Source organism: Carlito syrichta, unplaced genomic scaffold (assembly GCF_000164805.1).
Source record: "Carlito syrichta isolate Samal-C Ts95f unplaced genomic scaffold, Tarsius_syrichta-2.0.1 Scaffold312194, whole genome shotgun sequence".
In the NCBI taxonomy this organism is placed as follows: domain Eukaryota; kingdom Metazoa; phylum Chordata; class Mammalia; order Primates; family Tarsiidae; genus Carlito; species Carlito syrichta.
Genome location: NW_007256290.1, coordinates 300,711 through 319,936, shown reverse-complemented (window position 1 = coordinate 319,936; position 19,226 = coordinate 300,711). Strand labels below are relative to the sequence as shown.

Here is a 19,226-nt window from a genome sequence, read left to right as displayed (position 1 = left end):
AAAAAAAAAAAAAGAGTGGGATCTCACTTTGTCACCCTGGCTGGGATGCAGTGGTGTAATCATAGTTCATTGCAACTTCCAACTCCTAGACTCACAGGATCCTCCCACCTCAGCCTCCCAAGTAGCTAGGACTACAGACATGAGCCACCTTGCCCAGCTCTCCTCCTACCCTCTTAAGTAGTCGAGGCAATAGAACAGCCTTGCATACCTGGCGCTACAGGCAGATGTGTAGAGGGTACACTAGGCAATTTGACTGGGGGTTCTTTCTCTTTGTCTTCTACATTTAACAACTCCCGGGCCAATTCCTCTTGTTCCAGCTCTTCTAGCTCCTCCAACAGTTCATCCTGGATATGAGATGGCAAGACTGTTCAAGATGAAGAAAAAAACTTCTACATCCAAAAACACACCACTTTTAGAATTCCCTCCCAAACTTGCCAAGAGCCTCGTCTGGGTGTTGCTTCTGGCTAGTCCCATGCTTTCTCTAATATTCCCTGACCCCTCATCCCCAGTCACCTCATCCACATCATCTCCAAAACCCACAGGCCGAGAAATGGCATCTGAGATCTGCTGGGCCACTTCCTGTTGTTCGGTGATGTCAGCCATCAGTTCATCTACCTTGTCAATGTCCCTGAGAACAAGAAATCAGGCAACAACGCCACTAATTTTATCATCTCACACGAATGAAATCACTCCTGCCTTGTGGCACCATACTGATGAACCCATGGCTATCAGGCATAAGAGATTCCTGGAAAATTGTAGAAGCAAATCTGCATTGAAAAATAGCAAAAAAAAAAAGTCACATTGGAGAGAATTAGTTGTACTCTATGAAGGATCTTTAAGAGTTAGAGAAATCATCTTTCCTCTCTAGGATGCCCCAGCCAGCAAAAGAATCTTCTTGCAGGAAATAAGGAGGCAGACAGAGGCCTAGTCATCACTAGCTCTATACTGTAAATTTACATTCTGTGAGGCTTTAAAGTTCAAAGTATAATACTAAACCACCCTCCACAGTGCCTGGGTCCCCTCCTTCCCTCCCCCCATACCCACATGTCCTGGTAGGCCTTCTTCATGCCTCGGGCAGCAAGCTCCATGGTACGAAGCACTTCTGCATTGGTGGTGGCATTCTCAATCGCCTCACGCTGAAACTCCAGGGTGGATAATGTCCCATCGGTTTGTGCCAGCTGCTGTTCCAGTCTTTTCTTTCTCCGCAAAACCTGCAGGGCGGCTAACCCAGCCCATACCCTGAACATCAGAGTCAGAAGCACTTGCTTCCCACCTGGCCTCCCCATCAGCTCCTTTCCCTCATTACCTCTCTTATTCTTGGTCCCATGCTTTTTGGCCGTTTGTAGCTCCTGTTGAATCTTCTGCTCCAGAAACTCCTGTTTCTTGATCAGTATCTTCTCCGTCTCCTTCAGTTTCTGTATTGCTTCTTCAGGGGTTGGTTCTTTCTCCTTCTTCCCTGAAGAGTCCAATGGAGCAGACCCATATTGTGTGAAGGAAAAATATTAGCCACCAATCACTGAGTGCATAGTATGTGCTTGGCACTTGTGTGTGTTATTGCTAATCCCTAAAAAATTCCCTACAATGAATGCACTATCTCCACTTAACAAATGTGAAAATAGACACAAAGATGTTAAAAATCACAACTAAGATCGTGCAAGAATCAAAATGTGGCAGTATAACTTCCAAAGTTAATCTTCTTTTTACTATTCCAAGCTGACTTCAAGACACTTCCAGTCTTTTTTTTTTTTTTTAATTTGGGGTCTTACTCTCACCCAGGCTGGAGTGCAGTGGCACAATCACGGCTCACAACAGCCTTGACCTCCTGGGTTCAGACGATCGTTCTACCTCAGCCTCCTGAGAAGCTGGGACTACAGGCATAGCCACCAAGCACGGCTAAATTTTTTTCTTTTTTTTTTGTAGAGATGAGGTCTCACTATGTTGCTCAGGCTGGTCTTGAACTCCTAGGCTCAATTGATTCTCCTGCATCGGCCTCCCAAAGTGCTGGGATTATAGGCATAAGCCACTGCACCCAGCCCCAGTCACTTTTTATAATCACTGTTCCACTTGTTGTCCTAGGAGATGCCCAAGGTTCTGAATCCACAGGATCAAAGTGAATGAAATACAAGGGGCTGGGGGGGGGGGGGGGGGGGGACGGATCTCAATTTCTCCCTTCATCTTCTATACTTCTAACAGAGTCATTTCTCCGAAAAAATCTGGTGGCCTTTGCCTGCTTAAAACCCTTCCATTCTCTCCATTGCCTACAAGATAAAATCCGAACTTTTTAAGACATATAAAGCCCTTCATGATTTGGTCCTTGTTCACCCTTCTATCCACACTAACCAGGACTTCTCTTTTCCTTAAATATGCTGTACTCTTTCTCGAAAGTATTACTGCTTCCTGGCTATCTCAGTTCTCCACCTGGCTAACTGCCAGCTTTCTGCATTACCACCACCAATGCCTGCTTCTTCGGTTGTTCCCTGGTTTTTATTTTATTTTTGAGTAGGAGTCTCACTCTGTCCCCCAGGCTGGAGTGCAGTGGAAAGATCACGGCCACCGCATCCTCAACTTGCTAGGCTCAGATAATCCTTCCGCCTCAGCCTTCCAAGTAGCTGGAACCACAGGCATGTGCCACCATGCCCAGCTAATTTTTTGATTTATTGTAGAGACAAGGTCTCACGAAGTTGCCCCAGGCTGGTCTCAAACTCCTGGACTCAGGCAATCCTCTCGCCTCTGCCTCCCAGAGTGCTGGTATTACAGGCGTGAGCCACCATGCCTGGCCATCAAAAGACTTTATTTTTATTTTTTGTTTTTTTGGAGTTGGAGTTTCACTCTGTCACCCAGGCTGGATTGCAGTGGCATGCTCACGACCACTGCAGCCTCAACCTTCTGGGCACACATCTTTCCACCTCAGTCTTCCAAGTAACTGTAACCACGGGTGGGTGCCACCACACCTGGCTAATTTTTTTTGAAGAGACGAGGTCTCACAAGTTGCCCAGGCTGGTCTCGAACCCCTGAACTGAGGCAGTCCTCTCCCCTCATCCTCCCAAAGTGCTTGGATTACAGGCATGAGCTACCAGGCCATGGCCTTCCCTGTTTTTGTTTGTTTTAGGAGAAAATCCATCAATGAGTTGCTGCACTACACTGGGCCAGTTTTTGTTTGTCTTTCCCACCAGTTATGAGCTTTAAGAAAGCAACCTTTTCTTTTCACCCTAGAAGTCTTTTGTCCAGCACAAAGTAAAACAGTGTTTTGGAAAGGGTCGGGTGAAGACAGTGGTAAACTTCTTCCCGAGCCTCAACAGTGGGAGCCAGCACGTTTGCCACGCCTCCACTCAAGTCGCCTCCCGGACCTCGTGCTCTTTCCATTATGAGTGGAGAAGGAGGGCAGGCGGGAGTGAGGCGCCCTGATAAGGTGGGCCTTCTGGCACCTGACATGAGCCTTGCTCTGCCATGGGCAGGGGTTTCCGGGTCAGCCTGTCTCCGGGATTTCTTCCCGGGCCCAGAGCAGGGATCAGGCTAGATCTCGCCGCGGTTTCGTCTCCCTCCCCGTTCCAGCCAACACCTCCTGGCAGACCAGTTGGGCCGTGGCTCACCCTTCCCGAAGAGTCTGCCTAGACCACTCATCGCGACCTCGCCTCTCGGCGCCCTCCACACTTCCGCCTCGCTCCCATATCTCAACACGCAGGGATCAGCCTTGGCCAATCCCTTTTCAGGACGCCTCCACGACGTCATCAAGAGGCGCGGGCGAGACCACTGCTGTCACGTGACCCCGAGCCACTGGCAGAGACCGACTTTCCTTCCAAGGCATCCGCTTCACTTTCTGCTACGTTTTCTTCTTGCTCCCCGGAAGGAAATGTGCCACACGATGGCACTCCATTATATAAGCTAGTGGGAAGGCTCTTCATGTCCTTTACAGAGCTCAGGAAAGTGGGGTGGTGAAAGGGACCACATGCCGCGGGAATAATGCAAGATTGCCACAAGGAAGAAAGTAAAAGTACAGTTTATTATTCACCTTTCACAGATTGGAAAGGGGGTCAACACTCAGAGACAAGTGTGGCCTCGAAGGGCCAAGAAATGGGTATATTTAAGGGCCTTTGGGTTAAGGGCGGTTTTGCCTGGAGGAGTGTCCAGGGCTGCCGGCCTTTTATATTGATTGTAGCACATGAGACTTAGATCCTGAGGCCGTCAGACATTAGCATCTCATGCCCTCAGATGGTGTGCTAGATGGGCGGAGACAAGGGGAGGGGGTCTTCCTGCAAGAGACTTAGTCAGACATTTGCACCACAAACTCCTTGATCAAAATGTGGGTTGTTATTATTTCTATGGCTCTGCCTTTGTCTTGCATCCATTGGAAATCCATTTATCCATGTCCAACCTGTGTATTGGGGTAAAGTCTAAGCAACAAAACAAAAAAAGGCTATGCTGAGGCAAAGAGACTACTAAACTAAGTTTATTCTAGGTTTCTATAGGTACCTCCTTTCAGGTGGGTTTGAGCACAAGGCAATCACAGTCTTGGGACTGCCAAGGTTTACATGGCAGAACTTGATGTAGTCTAATGTCTCACAGCCTGGTCTTTGCTCCTCAGGACAAACAACCCCAGTTTCACAGGCTAAAAAAATAGGAACCACCCACACTGTGGGTAAGATCTCTTCTTTCACGCACAAATACTTTAATAAATTACAGGCCAGGCGCGGTGGCTCACACCTATAACCCCAGCACTTTGGGAGGCCAAGGTGAGAGGACTGCCTGAACCCTCGTGTTCAAGACCAGCCTGGGCAACTTGGCGAGACCTCATCTCTACAATTAAAAAAAAAATTAGCTGGCATGGTGGCACGTGCCTATAGTTTCAGCTACTTGGAAGGTTGAGGTGGAAGGATTGCCTGAGCCCAGCAGGTTGAGGCTGCGGTGGCCTGGAGCGTGCCACTGCACTCCAGCCTGGATGACAGAGTGAGACTCTAACTAAAAATAATAATAATAATAATAATAAATAAAAGATATAAATAAATTACAGCTGGGTGCAGTGGCTCACGCCTATAACCCAGCACTTTGGGAGGTTGACGTGAGAGGATTGCTGGAGCCTACGGGATCGAGACCAGCTTGGGCAACTTGGCGAGACCTCATCTCTACAATAAATCAAAAATTAGCCAGGTGTGATGGCGCATATCTGTGGTTCCAGCTACTTGGAAGGCTGAGGTGGAAGAATTAGCTGAGCCCAGCCAGCTGAGGCTGCGGTGGCAGAGAGCATGCCACTGCCCTCCAGCCTGGGTGACAGAGTAAGACTCCAACTCAAAAAAAAAAAAATTTAAAATGCACCTGAATATGCCTTGTTGATTTCCTTTCCCTTTTAGGCCTCAAATGAGGCTCATCCACAGGGCTGGACCTCAAGACCCACTTTGGGCCTTTGCAAATGTCTCTAACCCTTGAGTTAGAGTTTGAAGACTCATTCCATTCTGGACGTGAATGCAGGTAACACCTAGAAGGAAAAGAAGTCACATTCCATCAGGCTTTTAGGGCTTTGCATTATTGCTCTCACCTTTTGTGGATGCCACCAATCATGCAGATTATCCACCCTGTATACAGCTACCTAATCCCTCCTAGGGACCCTTTCTCCTCATTCTCCAAATAGCTATCCTAGCTGCTCAGTACCCAGTTTGCTGACGTCTACAATATTCCGCCTCTCATCATCAAAGAAGATCATCTGGGAGAAAGGAACTCCAGTCTTCTGCTGCAACCTGTGCAAGGCAAGGCAAGGTAACTAAGCTGGCATCTTGGCTCCCCCATCTTCTCTGGTACTCTTTTCCTGCTTCTCCTTTATGTCCACATACCTCTCAAAGTGTGTGACCTTGCTGCCTGGATAGATTTCCCAATGAACAAAGTATCTGACAAGGTCAAAGAGCTCCAGCAGCTGGTTGGCCCCTTCTATCTCACCTGTCCTGCAAAAAAAAAGTGCAATAGAAAGGATTAGGAGAGTGAAGGGCCAGGGTTGCAAGCAGGGGGGGAATCAATTTGTTGTTTTCCAGGATGATAGGCATCTTCAGCCCCTATTCGACTCCATAACCTTTCTGACACTGCTGGCGTTGAGCCATTGTTGAAAGATACAGGAGAGAGTGCAATGGGAAAAAATATGCAAATACTTGCAAATTTACATCTCCCAAATTTTTGTAGCCCAAGGATTTCACAAGAAGTCTCCTCATGCATCTTTCAGCATTAATCTGATTTTTTGGGCAGTCGTTCTTCTTACCGTGAAGCGGCCGCACTGGGTACCCCAAGGCCCTGCAATCGTCCCAGGACTTCTCGCACCTCTGGGTACAGTCGGACGTCCTGGCCCCGCCTATCTCGCACAGTTCCATCACTGGAAGGAGGAGAGTGCGCTCAGTTCCGGCCCGGCCCCACCTGGCCCCAGTCCTCCCTGTCCCCGCCTCACCTGCTCTTGTGGAACGGAGGGTCCACGTGCGTGTCAACCCAGAAAGGCCAAAGCGTATAATCTGCGAGAGGAAAGAGGGAGAAGGTTCAGTATCGCGGGGACGCAGCCGAAGCTGGGGTGTGGAAAAGGAGAGCGTACTACGAAACTCTCCCCTCTTGGTCCCTCACCCAGATCAAAGACTGCGAGCTTCGGGAGCCGTGCCATGACCCGCACCTGCAGGCCAAGCGCACGGACCTGGAGCTTTCCCAGGGCCTTAGCGCAGCAACTACAGCGGCGGCGGCCACCCTGCTGCCATAGAGAAACCGCGACTAGAGTGTCACCCCGTCGAGTTCCAGCTGTCTGCCTGTCGATCACGCAAGAGCGCCTTCTGTTGGTCAGTGGGGCCCGATTGTGGATGCCACCAATCATGCAGATTATCCACCCTGTATACAGCTACCTTATCCCTCCTAGGGACCCTTTCTCATTCTCCAAATGGCCATCCTTTCCACTCAGTACCCAGCTTGCAAAAAAAGTTGCAATAGATGGGATTAGGAGAGTGAAGGGCCAGAGTTGCAAGCAAAGTATAACCAGGGGGGAATCAATTTGCCGTTTTCCAGGATGGATAGGCATCTTCGGCCCCTATTCAACTCCATAATCTTTTTGACACCGCTGGCTCTGAGCCGATGTTTAATAGTTAAAAGACACAGTTCCGGCGGAGTCACAAACACACACACAAAAGACACAGGAGAGGGTGCAATGAGAAAAAATATGCAATCGTCCTAGGCCTCTTGCACCTCTGGGTACAGTCGGAGTCCTGCCCACCTATCTCGTACAGTTCCATCACTGGAAAGGAAGAGAGTGCGCTCTCAAACAAGGTACCAACGCGCTTGCATACGGAACTACAGGAATCAAGTTTCTCCAAGGAACTGACCACAGGCATCCGCCCATACTGCTCCCTTCCACTCAGCCTTGCCAGATTCTGCTATGCTAAGAAGACAAGGAAGGATGCCTTTTCTTTTAGCACCTGTGTCTTATTTTACCAACTGAAACCCAAGTGAGCCATCGCAGTTTGTTGCCACTCAACCTTTCTCCATACCAACCTCTTGATAGTGTGGAACCCAGAACCCTCAGCTGTATTCCACCTGTAAAGAATGTAGTGCCAGCCAAGCCTCTGAGGCCTTTCTCCAAACAGGTCCAAGTTTCCAGTAAGAGCAAAAGTAGGAGAGATATCCCTCTCCTGGTTTCTATCATTTATGTAAGCAGTATGCTCATAGATGCATATTAACCAGTTTTGGGGGAGGTACTGATCTGTAGCGTTTGCCAATTTTTTTTTTTGAGTTGGAGTCTCACTCGGTTGCCCAGACTGGAGTGCAGTGGCCGCTCCCGGCCACCACAGCCTCGCCTGCTGGGCTCTGGCGATCCTTCTGCCTCAGCCTTGAGAGTAGCCAGAATCACAGGCATGCGCTACCACGCCCGGCTGATTTTTTGATTTATTGTAGAGATGAGGTCTCGCTGCCCAGGCGGGTCTCGAACCCTTGGGTTCAGGCAATCCACTCACCTCAGTCTCCCAAAGGCACGGGATTACAGGTTGAACCACCGAGCCCGTTTTTTTGTTTTTTGTTTTTTAGTTGGAGTCTCACTCTTTAGCCCAGACTGGAGTGCAGTGGCATGCTCCCGGCCACCGCAGCCTCGACCTGCTGGGCTCCGGCGATCCTTCCGCCTCAGCCTTCCAAGTAGCTGGAACTATGGGCGTGCACTACCACGCCCAGCTAATTTTTTGATTTATTGTAGAGATGAGGTCTAATCAAGTTGCTCAGGCGGGTCACGAACCCGCAGGCTCAGGCAATTCACTCACCTTGACCTCCCTAAGCACGGGATTACAGGCTGAGCCACTGAGCCCAGTGTGTTTGCCAATTTTTGTAAATATTCCTACCATGGCCAAGTTCAAGTTACCAATAAGAAATCACTTAACGAAGCTAGGAAGAGAAGCCATTCATTGGCTCTCATGAGCCACCAGGAACTGGATCCAGCACACTGCTGACAGTAGGCTTTCCTGGAATCTGAGAATCCCTCTAAGAGCACCATCCCTTCCATTGTCCCACTCCTTCAGCCTGGTATAATTGAGTGAGCATTATGTCCATTTTGATTTCAGTCACATTTGTGCAAAAGAAGAAAGATGTCAGGAGTCAGGAAATATTTTATTGACAACCAGGGACACAGCCATAAGAGAGGGAAGCACACAGGACTGCAAACTAAAACCCAATAGCCAGCAAGGGCCCTTTGGGCCAGGAATACTGCATCCTGGCATCCTCACAGTCTCCCACCAGTAGACACACAAGACTGGGTATCCAGGGGAGGGGGCATTAGCTCTGGTATCACAGAGAGTGAGCGGATATACGATGCTTCATTGTGAGCGAAAAGGGTAAAGAGAAAAAATGGAGAGTGGGTCCATCACTGCCTAAGACCCCCGCCTCCTCTCAGAGCCAACACCAGGTGAAGGACTGAACCACCTAGGATCTTGTAATCAGCTGCTGTCTTCTCATCATTCCTGCAGGAAAAGGAAGAAAAAAGAAAGAAAGCTTTAGAAATATCATTGATAGTAGGTGTTCTTAACCTGAGTCTGATGGATCTCTTTGAGAGTCTGTGATCTTAAATAAGAATTCCATCATTATTTTTACTAACTCCCTATGTCTTTTTAAACATAGGCCAAAAACCACAGCAGTATAGCAATATGGGTAACTTGTTAAAAATATAAATATAAAATTAAATATTTTCCTATCATATTAAAACTGTTTGCAGGACTCTTGAAAATGTTTAAAAAATTATGGTAGCTATTAGACCCACATTAGATCTTATAATGATCTTGTAATAAGCAAGCTTATTACAAATTAGATCTTGTAATAAGCAAGCTCATATATTACTATATCACAAACTTGTTTTAGTATTTTGATAATCGTATTTCAATATAATTAGCTTCATTTGTAACTCTATCTTATGCCTGGAAAAAACCTTATTCTGAAAAGAAGCCTAGAGGCTTCACCAGATTGCCAAAAGGTAAGGCACCAAAAATAAGAGGCAGGCCTGAACCACCTCTAGTACTTGACCCCTGTCATCTTCCACGTAAGATCACTGTGCCATCATTCTCACTCCAAACTCACATCTGTTTGCCACTGTAGATGAGCCGCTGCTGTTGGGGGGGGATTCCCTCTTTCTCCTCCACACGTTCCTTGATTCGCTCCACCTTTAAGAGAGACAAATAGTCAGGGGCTGCTCAGGGATAGACTATGGCAATGGAAAGAACAAGGGCCACGCGACAGCGGAAAGAGCAAAAGAAGCAAGTCCATAAGCATACCCGGAGAAACATACATGACAAGAAGAAGGGCATGAAGAAGAGCATCACCTTGTCTGTGGGTTCAATATCAATCTCAATCTCCTTTCCAGTCAGCGTCTGAAACAGGTAAGAGTTTCATGAGTGCTAAAGCCCAATATACAATTTGTTTTCTAAGTAAAACATCCTGTGCTGGTCTCTGGGGTTCTACTGCATTCTGAGAGATGCTCATTGTCAGTAGTACTGTTTTGGAGAATCAGGGGCTTTCACTATACTAGTATTCATCATTTTTAGGCTGCAGACAACTTTGATAGGGCAAGATTTTTTGAACCATCTGATTCTCTTAAGCCCACAAGTCATCTTCCTCTGCCTTCCCTGCCTCAAGAGCAAGAATACTGATTCTTTTGGATACCACAATAAGAGGTGTCTTAAGGAAAGTATTTCCTCAAGTCAGAAGGCCCTTGTTGTACTGCAAATATCACTGTTAGAAATCAACATTCAGATAATTCAATGAATTATAAGGACACCAGAAATCACCTCTGACCAGTTCTTAAAGTCACACTAGAATTTAACATTGTATCTCATATATTCTCTAGACTTCTAGAAATCCTTGCTGTTCTCATCTTCTTGACTTCCTTTGTAGGTTAAGGGCTGCTGAAAACCAAACACAATATTATACTGATTATAGTTATAAATGTTGTGTTCCACTCAATCTCATCTCCCATCTGCCTTGGCTCTGAAAGCACTATCTGCACTAGTCCTCAGTGATTCGGACTACAACACACCATGCTCAGTCTAACATAAGGGCATTTCTTTGCTTCTATTGTTTTTCTTGTTTCAATATCCTCTCCCATTCCTTCTTCAAACTTCACGGTCCCTTTAATATCAGATCTCCTAGGCCAGGTGTATTGGCTCACGCCTGTAATTCTAACACTTTGGGAGTTGGAGGCAAGAGGACTGTCTGAGCCCAGGGGTTAGAGACCAGCCTGGGCAACTTGGCAAGACCTCATTTCTACAATAAATCAACAAAATTAGCCAGGTATGGTGGTGCATGTCTGTGGTTCCAGCTACTTGGAAGGCTGAGGCAGAAGGATCACCTGAGCCCAGCAGGTCAAGGCTGCGATGGTGGTGACTGTGCCACTGCACTCCAGCCTGGGTGACAGAGTGAGACTCCAACTCAAAAGAAAAAAAAAGTTAGCCAGGTGTGTTGGCACACGCTGCCAGTAGTCCCAGCTTATTGGGAGGCTGAAGTGGAATGAAGCCCAGGCAACTAGTGGCACTGCACTCCAGCCTGGGCAACAGAGCGAGACTCCAACACACACACACACACACACACACACACACACACACACACACACACACACACACACACACACCTCTCCTCCTGTATGGCTTGTTCCAGTGCACTTTATTAATACTTCTATTACACACACACACACACACACACACACACACCTCCTCCTGTATGACTTGTTCCAGTGCACTTTATTAATACTTCTATTAATACTGATGACAAGCCAGACACGGTGGTTCATGTCTATACCCAACACTTTGGGAGGCCAAAACAAGAGGACTGCTTGAGACCAGGAATTTGAGACCAGTCTAGACAACATAGTGAGACTTCATCTCTACAAAAAATCAGAAATTAAGGCTGGGCACGGTGGCTCACACCTGTAATCCCAGCACTTTGAGAGGCGGAGGCAAGAGGATTGCTTGAGTCCAGGGGTTTGAGACCAGCCTGGGTAACTTGGCAAGACCTTGGCTCTATAATAAAAAAAAAATTAGCCAGGTGTGGTGACATGCACCTATGGTTCCAGCTACTTGGAAGGCTGAGGCGGAAGGATCACCTGATCTCAGCCGTTTGAGGCCATAATTGTGCCACTGCATTCCAGCTTGGGTGACAGAGTGAGAATCTGACTAAAAAAATAAATAAAAAATAAAAAATTAGCCAGGTGTGATGATGCATGCCTGTAGTCCCAGGTATTTGGGAGACTGATACAGAAGGATTGCTTAAGCCTCAGAGGTTGAGGATGTAGTGAGCTGTGATCATGCCACTGCACTGCAGCCTGGGCAACAGAGTGAGACACCAACTCAAAACAAACAAAAAATCAATGATAACTAGTTAAGATATTAAACTCTCCAACTTACATTCCAACTTTTTATAGAGACTGTTCAATTCATCTTCCTAACTCAAACACGAAGCACAATGTTTGACATATAAGCAGTCAGTAAGTACTTGTGGAAGGACTAAATACACCAATGAACATGTTATGATCACAGCCAACATCTACTGAACACTTTCTAAGGGCAGAAACTATGCTGAGCATCTTACATGCATTACCACATTTAATTCTCCCAAGTATTTAAGATATGTACTATTACTATTCCATTTTATAAATGAGAAAAATAGGACTTGGACAGGTTAAAAAGCATACCCATGCAGTCAAAAGTAGAGAGTAGATCCAATATAGATTCTCGGACCCCAGAGCCTGTGCTTCTTCTGACCTCTGTAGTCTGTCCTGCCTCACTGAGTCTGGCTGGTCTAGTATTGGAACCCAATGTCCATTCTGATAGTAGCTCACAAAATCACATATGGTTTTTAGGGTATTCTTATAGGCCAGTGTGAAGATATAACTTAAAAAATAACTCAACCAGAATGATTTGGTACTAGTATGTTTCTAAAAATGCAAGAGCAACTCCTTTGGTTACCTGTTTGGATACAAAAGAATAAATTACAGCATTGGGTTTCTACCCGAATCCATGCTGGTCTGTGTGAAAATTTTCAATGGTCTATGGTTAAAAGGAGAAAAATAATGCTTACAGTGAGATTTTCATGAAACTGAATATATTCAGGTGTTAAAATGTCTTTTTATGAAAACATGGTGACAATATATGACTTTGTAAAGACTCTTACCTGATAAAATTAAAAGTTTGCCCAAAAAAAGTTTGTAATTCTGTGTTGTCTACAAATTAGTCCACTTTATTGATCTTAGTACTTTAAAATGCAAAGATTTTTCAACCAAACAATCTATTTCTACGTAACCAACTTGGAGGAAAAACTTGGGCATATGTCCTAAGAGGCACATGTGAAGTTTACTGCAACACTGTAAGTAGCTTAATATTAACAAGAAAATTAGGCCAGGCAAGGTGCTTCATGCAATCCCAGCAAGTTGGAAGGCCAAGGAGGAGATCTAATTACCAATTGACAGGAAGCAAAGAGAAAAAAGGAATATATATTTTAAAACAAACTGGGGATATAATCAGCAAAATTCAAATTGCAGGATACTCTTTAGGACAAAAAACTAATGTATTCAACAAGAAACAGGAAAAATGGGACTCTACAGATTTAAAGACATTTAAAATATATATAACCAGCTGGGCTCAGTGGCTCAGCCTGTAATCCCGCGCCTTTGGGAGGCTGAGGTGAGTGGATTGCCTGAGCCCGTGGGTTCGAGACCCGCCTGGGCAACTTGGCGAGACCTCATCTCTACAATAAATCCAAAATTAGCAGGGCGTGGTAGCACGCACCTGTAGTTCCAGCTACTTGGAAGGCTGAGGCGGAAGGATCGCCGGAGCCCAGCAGGTCGAGGCTGCGGTGGCCGGGAGCAGGCACTGCACTCCAGTCTAGGCGACAGAGTGAGACTCCAACTCAAGAAAAAAGAAAAAAAAAAAAAAAAAAAAAAAAATATATATATATATATATATATAAAACCAACTGTAATTTATGGTTATTAGATGCATTCAGTTTAAACTGTAAAAAACAAATGAAATGATAGAGTAATTTGATGATGATAGGTAATCACTTACATTTTTAGGGTATGGTTAAGAAAAAAGAGTTCCTTCTTTTTTTGAGTTGGAGTCTCACTCCATCACCCAAGTTGGAGTGCAGTGGCACGCTCACAGCCAAGTTGCCCAGGTTGGTCTTGAACCCCTGGGTTCAGGCAATCCTCTCGCCTTGGCATCCCAAAGTGCTGGGATTACAGGCTGAGCCACCGCGTCTGGCCAGTTCTCTTCTTTTAAAGATAAACACTGAAATAAGTATGAGTAACATATGTTATGCCATCTGGGATTTGCTTCAAAAAATCAGGTAAGAGGAGTTGCGTATAAATAAAGTAAGATTGGCCACAAGATAATTTTTAAAGAGGGATAAAGGGTACATACGCCCTTCTCTTTGCTGTTGTATATGTTTGAAATTGTCCATAATTAAAACTGTTTTAAAGTAACCAAACAATTTTAAAATATATTTTTATAGTATAGTATACTGGGTTTCTGTCCTCAAATCTGATCACTATGACCGGGCTATACAATCAATTCTATTTAAAGTATATGATGAACCTAAGCGTAAAATACCACTCTAGGAACTGAGGAGGTACAAAATAAATAAGTGATCCAGCCTTAGCAATAATCTTTTTCAAGTGAAGATGTACAACCAAGAAACAATGAAACACAAAATTAATAAAACAAACCAGTATATAAGGAAGTGCCATATCAAATATTAGTGTCCAAATGCAAGGGGCAATGACAAAGTGCTACAGTGAGTGGAAATCAATGTTGACCAATTTAAACCTGAATGAGATTACATTAGCTACTATAATAACTAAAAATTACTGCATCAGCAAAAGCTTGCAAGGCCGGGGAGCAACTGGAATGATCACATACCACAGGTAGGGATGTAAAAAGGTACAACCCCTTGGAGAACTGTTTGGCAGTTTCTTTTCAAAGTTACATATATCAGGTGGGTGCGGTGGCTCACGCCTGTAATCCCAGCACTTTGGGAGGCTGAGGCAAGACTACTGCCTGAGCCCACAGGTTCAAGACCAGCCTGGGCAACATAGCGAAACCTCGTCTCTACGATTTGTTTATCCATTCTCCTCTTGATAAATGTTTGAATTGTTTCTACAGTAAGTCAAAAAATTAGCTGGGCTTGGTGGCTCAGCCTGTAATCCCGTGCCTTTGAGAGGCTGAGGTGAGTGGATTGCCTGAGCCCGCAGGTTCGAGACCCGCCTGGGCAACTTGGCGAGACCTCATCTCTACAATAAATCAAAAATGAACCAGGCGTGGTAGCGCGCGCCTGTAGTTCCAGCTACTTGGAAGGCTGAGGCAGAAGGATCGCTGGAGCCCAGCAGGTTGAGGCTGCGGTGGCCAGGAGTGGCCACTGCACTCCAGTCTGGGCGACAGAGTGAGACCCCGACTCAAAAAAAAAATTAGCTGGGTATGGTGGCGCACACCTGAAGTTCCTACTACTGGAAGGCCGAAGTGGAAGGATCGCCTGATTCCAGCAGGTGGAGGTTGCAGTGGCCACAGGCATGACGCTGCACTCCAGACTGGGGAAGAATGAGACTCCAATTCAAACAAAACAAAACAAAGTTACATATATCTACCACATGACCTAGTAATTCCATTTCTGGGTATTTATTGAAAGGAAATGAAAACATGTCCACAAAAAGACTTGCATAACAATGTTCATAGGAGTCTTATTCATAATAGCCAGAAACTGGAAACAATTCAAACATTTATCCAGAGGAGAATGGATAAAGAAATTGTGATCCAGTCATCCAATGGGATATTATTCAGTAATAAGAAAGAACAAACTACAGATACATACAACAATAAACATATTGCTGAAGGAAGCCAGACACAACAATTATATACTGCATAATTCCATTTATATAAAGTTCTAAAACAAGTATTAATAACCTATGGAACTTTTGGGGGGTAGGGATAAAAACGTTTAGATCTTGTAGTTACTTACATGAGTATATATTGTTGTTGAAAAAAATCACTGAACTAAACTCTTAAGAACTGTGCATTTTATTGAGAAAAAGAAAACAGGCTCACAAAGGAAAGACAGCTGCCAAAGTAATCTGCCACGAGGAAATCAATGCAGTGGTCAGGAGTAGTATGAAAAACAAGCTCAAGGATTCCTGTATACTATGGTTTTGTATATCATGTCCTGGTTTAGAGGGGATTTAGGGGGAGCTAAATGAGACCCCAGAACAGAATGAGAGTAAGGCAAAGAAAAATCAAGCAGAAAGAGGTTTCAAGTGAAAAACTGGGTCGTATAGAAGAACAATGGCTCTAAAGAATTGCATTCCAAGCCGGGCTCGGTGGCTCAGCCTGTAATCCCGCACCTTTGGGAGGCTGAGGTGAGTGGATTAACTGAGGCCGCGGGTTCGAGACCAGCCTGGGCAACTTGGTGAGACTTCGTCTCTACAATAAATCAAAAAGTAGCCGGGCGTGGTAGAGCGTGCCTGTAGTTCCAGCTACTTGGAAGGCTGAGGTGGAAGGATCGCCAGAGCCCAGCAGGTCGAGGATGCGGTGGCCAGGAGTGGCCACTGCACTCCAGTCTGGGTGACAGGGTGAAACTCCAACTCAAAAAAAAAAAAAAAAAAAGAATTGCATTCCAGACACTTGATAGACCGATGGGCTCAACATATGAATATTGGGAAGATGGCTTATAATAGAAAATGATGCATTTAATTTTAGAAACACAGAGATGAAGTGACAAAAGATTTAAATCAGGAAGGATTTAATTATAAAAGATTACAATAAAATGTGGAAGTCAGTTACATAGAGACAATAGCTGAACAATTCACAAAGGAACCCTAATAAAACCTATCACTTATATAGTCATTAACAGCTATCTCATTGCTTTCATATGTATTTAGTTTTGGTTTTTAATTTCTATTTTTTTCTTGAGTCAGAGTCTCACTCTGGTGCTCCGGCTGGAGTGCAGTAGAATGCTCACAGCCACCACAGCCTCGACCTACTGGTCTCAGGTGTTTCTTCCGCTTCAGCCTTCCAAGCAGCTGGAACCACAGGCATGTGCCACCACGCCCGGCTAATTTTTTGATTTATTGTAGAGGCGAGGTCTTGCCATGTTGCTCAGGCTGATCTTGAACCCCTGAGCTCAGGCAATCTTCTTGCCTGGGATTACACCAAAGTGCTGGGATTACAGGCTTGAGCCACTGTGCCTGGCTGCTTTCATCCATATTTAATTTTTAAAATTCAGCAAACAAAAATGAGGGAGAGATGGAAGACAGACAGACCCACTTGAATCCGAAAGATACATGTTGCAGGAAAGAAGACTTGTAATTTTAGAGACCTACTAATAAAAATGGATCTAAAGTGACATGATCTGGATCCTTGCTATCAAGTGTAGTCCCCAGATATGCAACATCAGCATCATTTGGGAGCTTTTTAGAAATGTAATCTTGTGCCCCATCCTAGAGTCACAGAATTAGAATCAGTGTTTTAGCAAGACCACCAAGTGATTCTACTACACTTTGACGTTTGAGAAGCCCATCTAGGACACAGTAATTTTTTTTCCCAAGTTTCCACACACAGCATTGAGTCTCACTGTCACCCAGCCTGGGGTGCAGTGGCACGCTCATGGCCACCACAGCCTCAACCTGCTTGGGCTCAGGTGATCCTTCTGCCTCAGCCTTCCTAGTAGCTGGAACCACGCCATCACGCCCGCCTAATTTTTTTGATTTACTGTGGAGATGAGGTCTGGTCAAGTTGACCAGGCTGGTCTTGAACCCCTGGACTCAGGTAATCCTCTCATCATTGCCTCCCAAAGTGCTGGGATTACAGGTGTGAGTCACCACGTCCAGCTGATTTTTTCTTCCCCAACAGTATTTTTTTAAACTGCAGGTCTCAACTCATCAATAGGTTATAAAATCAACTTAGAACATAATGAAAAATTCAGTCTATCACACATAGTAAGTTTTTTGTCTATTTGGGTCATTATGTAAAGTCTCCTAGTGTGGGGTGAAATTTTTAAAAAGTTTAAAAACACTTAACGTTAGTAATAACATCTTTCAACCTAGAGGACATGAGAAACCATATGCGTTGAAGTTAATAAAAGCATTCATATGTTAGTGTTTCTCTAAATTTTGACAGTGATCCACACTAAGAAATATGAACTAGTAACACAGCCATGTGTGTAATATATCTATAAAGTGAAAGAAATAATTTCACAAAATATCCTTATACCCAGTAGTATACTATGATATTTTCTATTTTCTCTTTTTCAGTGTTGCTTGTGACCAATTCATCTATTGATTTCACAACTCTAACATAGGTTGCTACTCAAAGTTTGAAAAACAATGATCTTTTTGAACAATTATAATACTCTAAGAAAGGAATTGGCAGTAATGGGAAACTGCAGGGTGGGGGGCACACCTCATCAAGGGTACCTGCATAATGGACATTTGTATACCTAATCCTAAATTGTACTCCACATATTTAAAATTTAAAAAATAAAAGAAAAAAAATTTCAGTCTTTAACATGGTGTTCAGCCTCCAACCTTAGCAAAGAGGTAGTTTGAAAGGACTGGAGAAGAGAAGGTTAAGAATGACTATTACGTACGATAAATATGCTAAACAGCTGATGAAATAAACGATAGATATACTTAGCTATAAAAAGACCACTAGTGCTCATCAGGTGTCAGTTTTTTTTCTCGGTCTGAAGGCACAAAAGAGGAAACAGCAGATAGGACTAATAAGGGTTGGAAATTCGTGAAGAATCACGGGAACTGAAAGACGAAGATGAAGGAAACATGGCTATTACCAAGAACTAGGGTATTGGTAACTAACCTGCCTCAGCCAAGAAAGTGAGGCTGGTCCAGGATGCCCGGCTCATAAAGGCAGATGCTGACTGAACACTCCCAAATTTGGTTCCTGCAGGACGGATGAGATACTACACCTTGGCAACCATCAGTAAAGCCTCATAGTCTAACACCTGGGAGGCCCCGGTTCCCCTAGGCCAACGTTTTAGTATTGTGCTCGGAGGCCGCCTACGTTAAGGCCTGAGAGAGACAAGTAACTTGGGCATGAGGAATGGAGAGCAGAGGTTACTCCAAGAATCCGAGAGAGGAAAAAGCCAAGCTATTGCTAGACCTTCTCTAGGATTGGGAGCAGTGGGGGGAGAAGTTGATTAGTGAGAACACGGACAAAAGCGGCCTCCTTTTGGGTTACGGGACAATCCTGGAGACAAAGCAAGGACAGCAGAGACCCCAGCGTTGTGAGGTGGGGCCAGCCCTCAGCCCCGAAGCCCCGAAGCCCGCCGGGGTCCCCCTATTTCCCATCACCCCTCGCGCGGAGCCCTGAGGCTGTCAGCGCCTTCCAGGCTTGGGAAAGGCGTGGTTTTCCTTCCCCACTTCTCCCGTAAGGCACAGCTGCCAGCCCAGCGCCACTGCGTCTTGGCAAGGCCGGAGGTGCTCCCACCTTCACTTTAATTAGCATCTTCTTTCCAGTTTGGGGCTGCACACGGATAAATTGCCGTTTCCACCGCTGCGGTCGCCGCTGCCGCTCTCCAGCGCTCCGCCTGTGGAAGTCACTTCTGCTTCCGGGTCACGGTCTGGCTCCACCCCTCCCACCCCCAGCCTGTTTCCCCTGGGTTCCCGAAAGGCTCAGGAATGCTCGTGCGTTTCGGCTCAGTGGCGTCGTAAATAAAAAGAAGGCGACCGGTTTAGTCACAGCAGAAATGACGCC

General features: G+C 45.4%; 3 protein-coding genes across 5 annotated transcripts in view; all 3 read right to left on the bottom strand.

Moving 5' to 3' along the window:
- The window catches only part of CHMP4A (charged multivesicular body protein 4A), a 4,845-nt gene extending 1,153 nt beyond the window's left edge, over positions 1–3,692 (bottom strand). The window contains exons 1-5 of the mRNA XM_008069726.1: positions 3,591–3,692; positions 1,307–1,456; positions 1,045–1,222; positions 514–628; positions 209–344 (exon numbers count right to left, since the gene is read on the bottom strand). Coding sequence (XP_008067917.1) covers positions 209–344; positions 514–628; positions 1,045–1,222; positions 1,307–1,456; positions 3,591–3,621 — 610 coding nt within the window. The 5' untranslated portion in view covers positions 3,622–3,692. The remainder of the gene's footprint in view (positions 1–208; positions 345–513; positions 629–1,044; positions 1,223–1,306; positions 1,457–3,590) is intronic.
- Positions 3,693–3,981: 289 nt separating this feature from the next.
- Positions 3,982–6,722, bottom strand: LOC103272241 (magnesium-dependent phosphatase 1). 3 transcript variants are annotated; one of them, XM_008069723.1, is made up of 6 exons: positions 6,589–6,707; positions 6,422–6,482; positions 6,239–6,349; positions 5,823–5,930; positions 5,311–5,470; positions 3,982–4,391 (listed from the first exon to the last, which is right to left on the bottom strand). In XM_008069723.1, exons 1-6 carry the CDS (start codon positions 6,623–6,625, stop codon positions 4,266–4,268), a joined length of 603 nt encoding a protein of 200 aa, XP_008067914.1. In that variant the 5' UTR covers positions 6,626–6,707; the 3' UTR covers positions 3,982–4,265. The 3 variants fall into 3 exon arrangements, with proteins under 3 accessions (XP_008067914.1, XP_021574111.1, XP_021574110.1); XM_021718436.1 differs by lacking the exon at positions 3,982–4,391 and adding an exon at positions 5,582–5,729 and having other exon boundaries at positions 5,336–5,470; positions 6,589–6,722; XM_021718435.1 differs by lacking the exon at positions 3,982–4,391 and adding an exon at positions 5,644–5,729 and having other exon boundaries at positions 5,336–5,470; positions 6,589–6,722.
- Positions 6,723–8,579: 1,857 nt separating this feature from the next.
- On the bottom strand, positions 8,580–19,189 carry NEDD8 (neural precursor cell expressed, developmentally down-regulated 8). The gene is made up of 4 exons (XM_008069722.1): positions 18,960–19,189; positions 9,801–9,848; positions 9,559–9,641; positions 8,580–8,948 (listed from the first exon to the last, which is right to left on the bottom strand). Exons 1-4 carry the CDS (start codon positions 18,975–18,977, stop codon positions 8,852–8,854), a joined length of 246 nt encoding a protein of 81 aa, XP_008067913.1. The 5' UTR covers positions 18,978–19,189; the 3' UTR covers positions 8,580–8,851.
- Positions 19,190–19,226: the final 37 nt, after the last annotated feature.

Bases quoted from the DNA above. Each gene is read 5' to 3' on its own strand.
- LOC103272241 (XM_008069723.1), bottom strand. From the start codon at position 6,625: ATGGCACGGCTCCCGAAGCTCGCAGTCTTTGATCTGG. The intron at 6,350-6,421 runs GTGAGGCGGGGA...TCCTCCTTCCAG, and splicing joins CCTCCGTTCCACAAGAGCAG to TGATGGAACTGTGCGAGATA. The intron at 4,392-5,310 runs GTGCATTTTAAA...TTTGTTGCTTAG, and splicing joins AATCAACAAGGCATATTCAG to ACTTTACCCCAATACACAGG.
- NEDD8 (XM_008069722.1), bottom strand. The intron at 9,642-9,800 runs GTGATGCTCTTC...TCTCTCTTAAAG, and splicing joins ATATTGAACCCACAGACAAG to GTGGAGCGAATCAAGGAACG. The intron at 8,949-9,558 runs GTGAGTTTGGAG...CTTTTCCTGCAG, and splicing joins ATCTACAGTGGCAAACAGAT to GAATGATGAGAAGACAGCAG.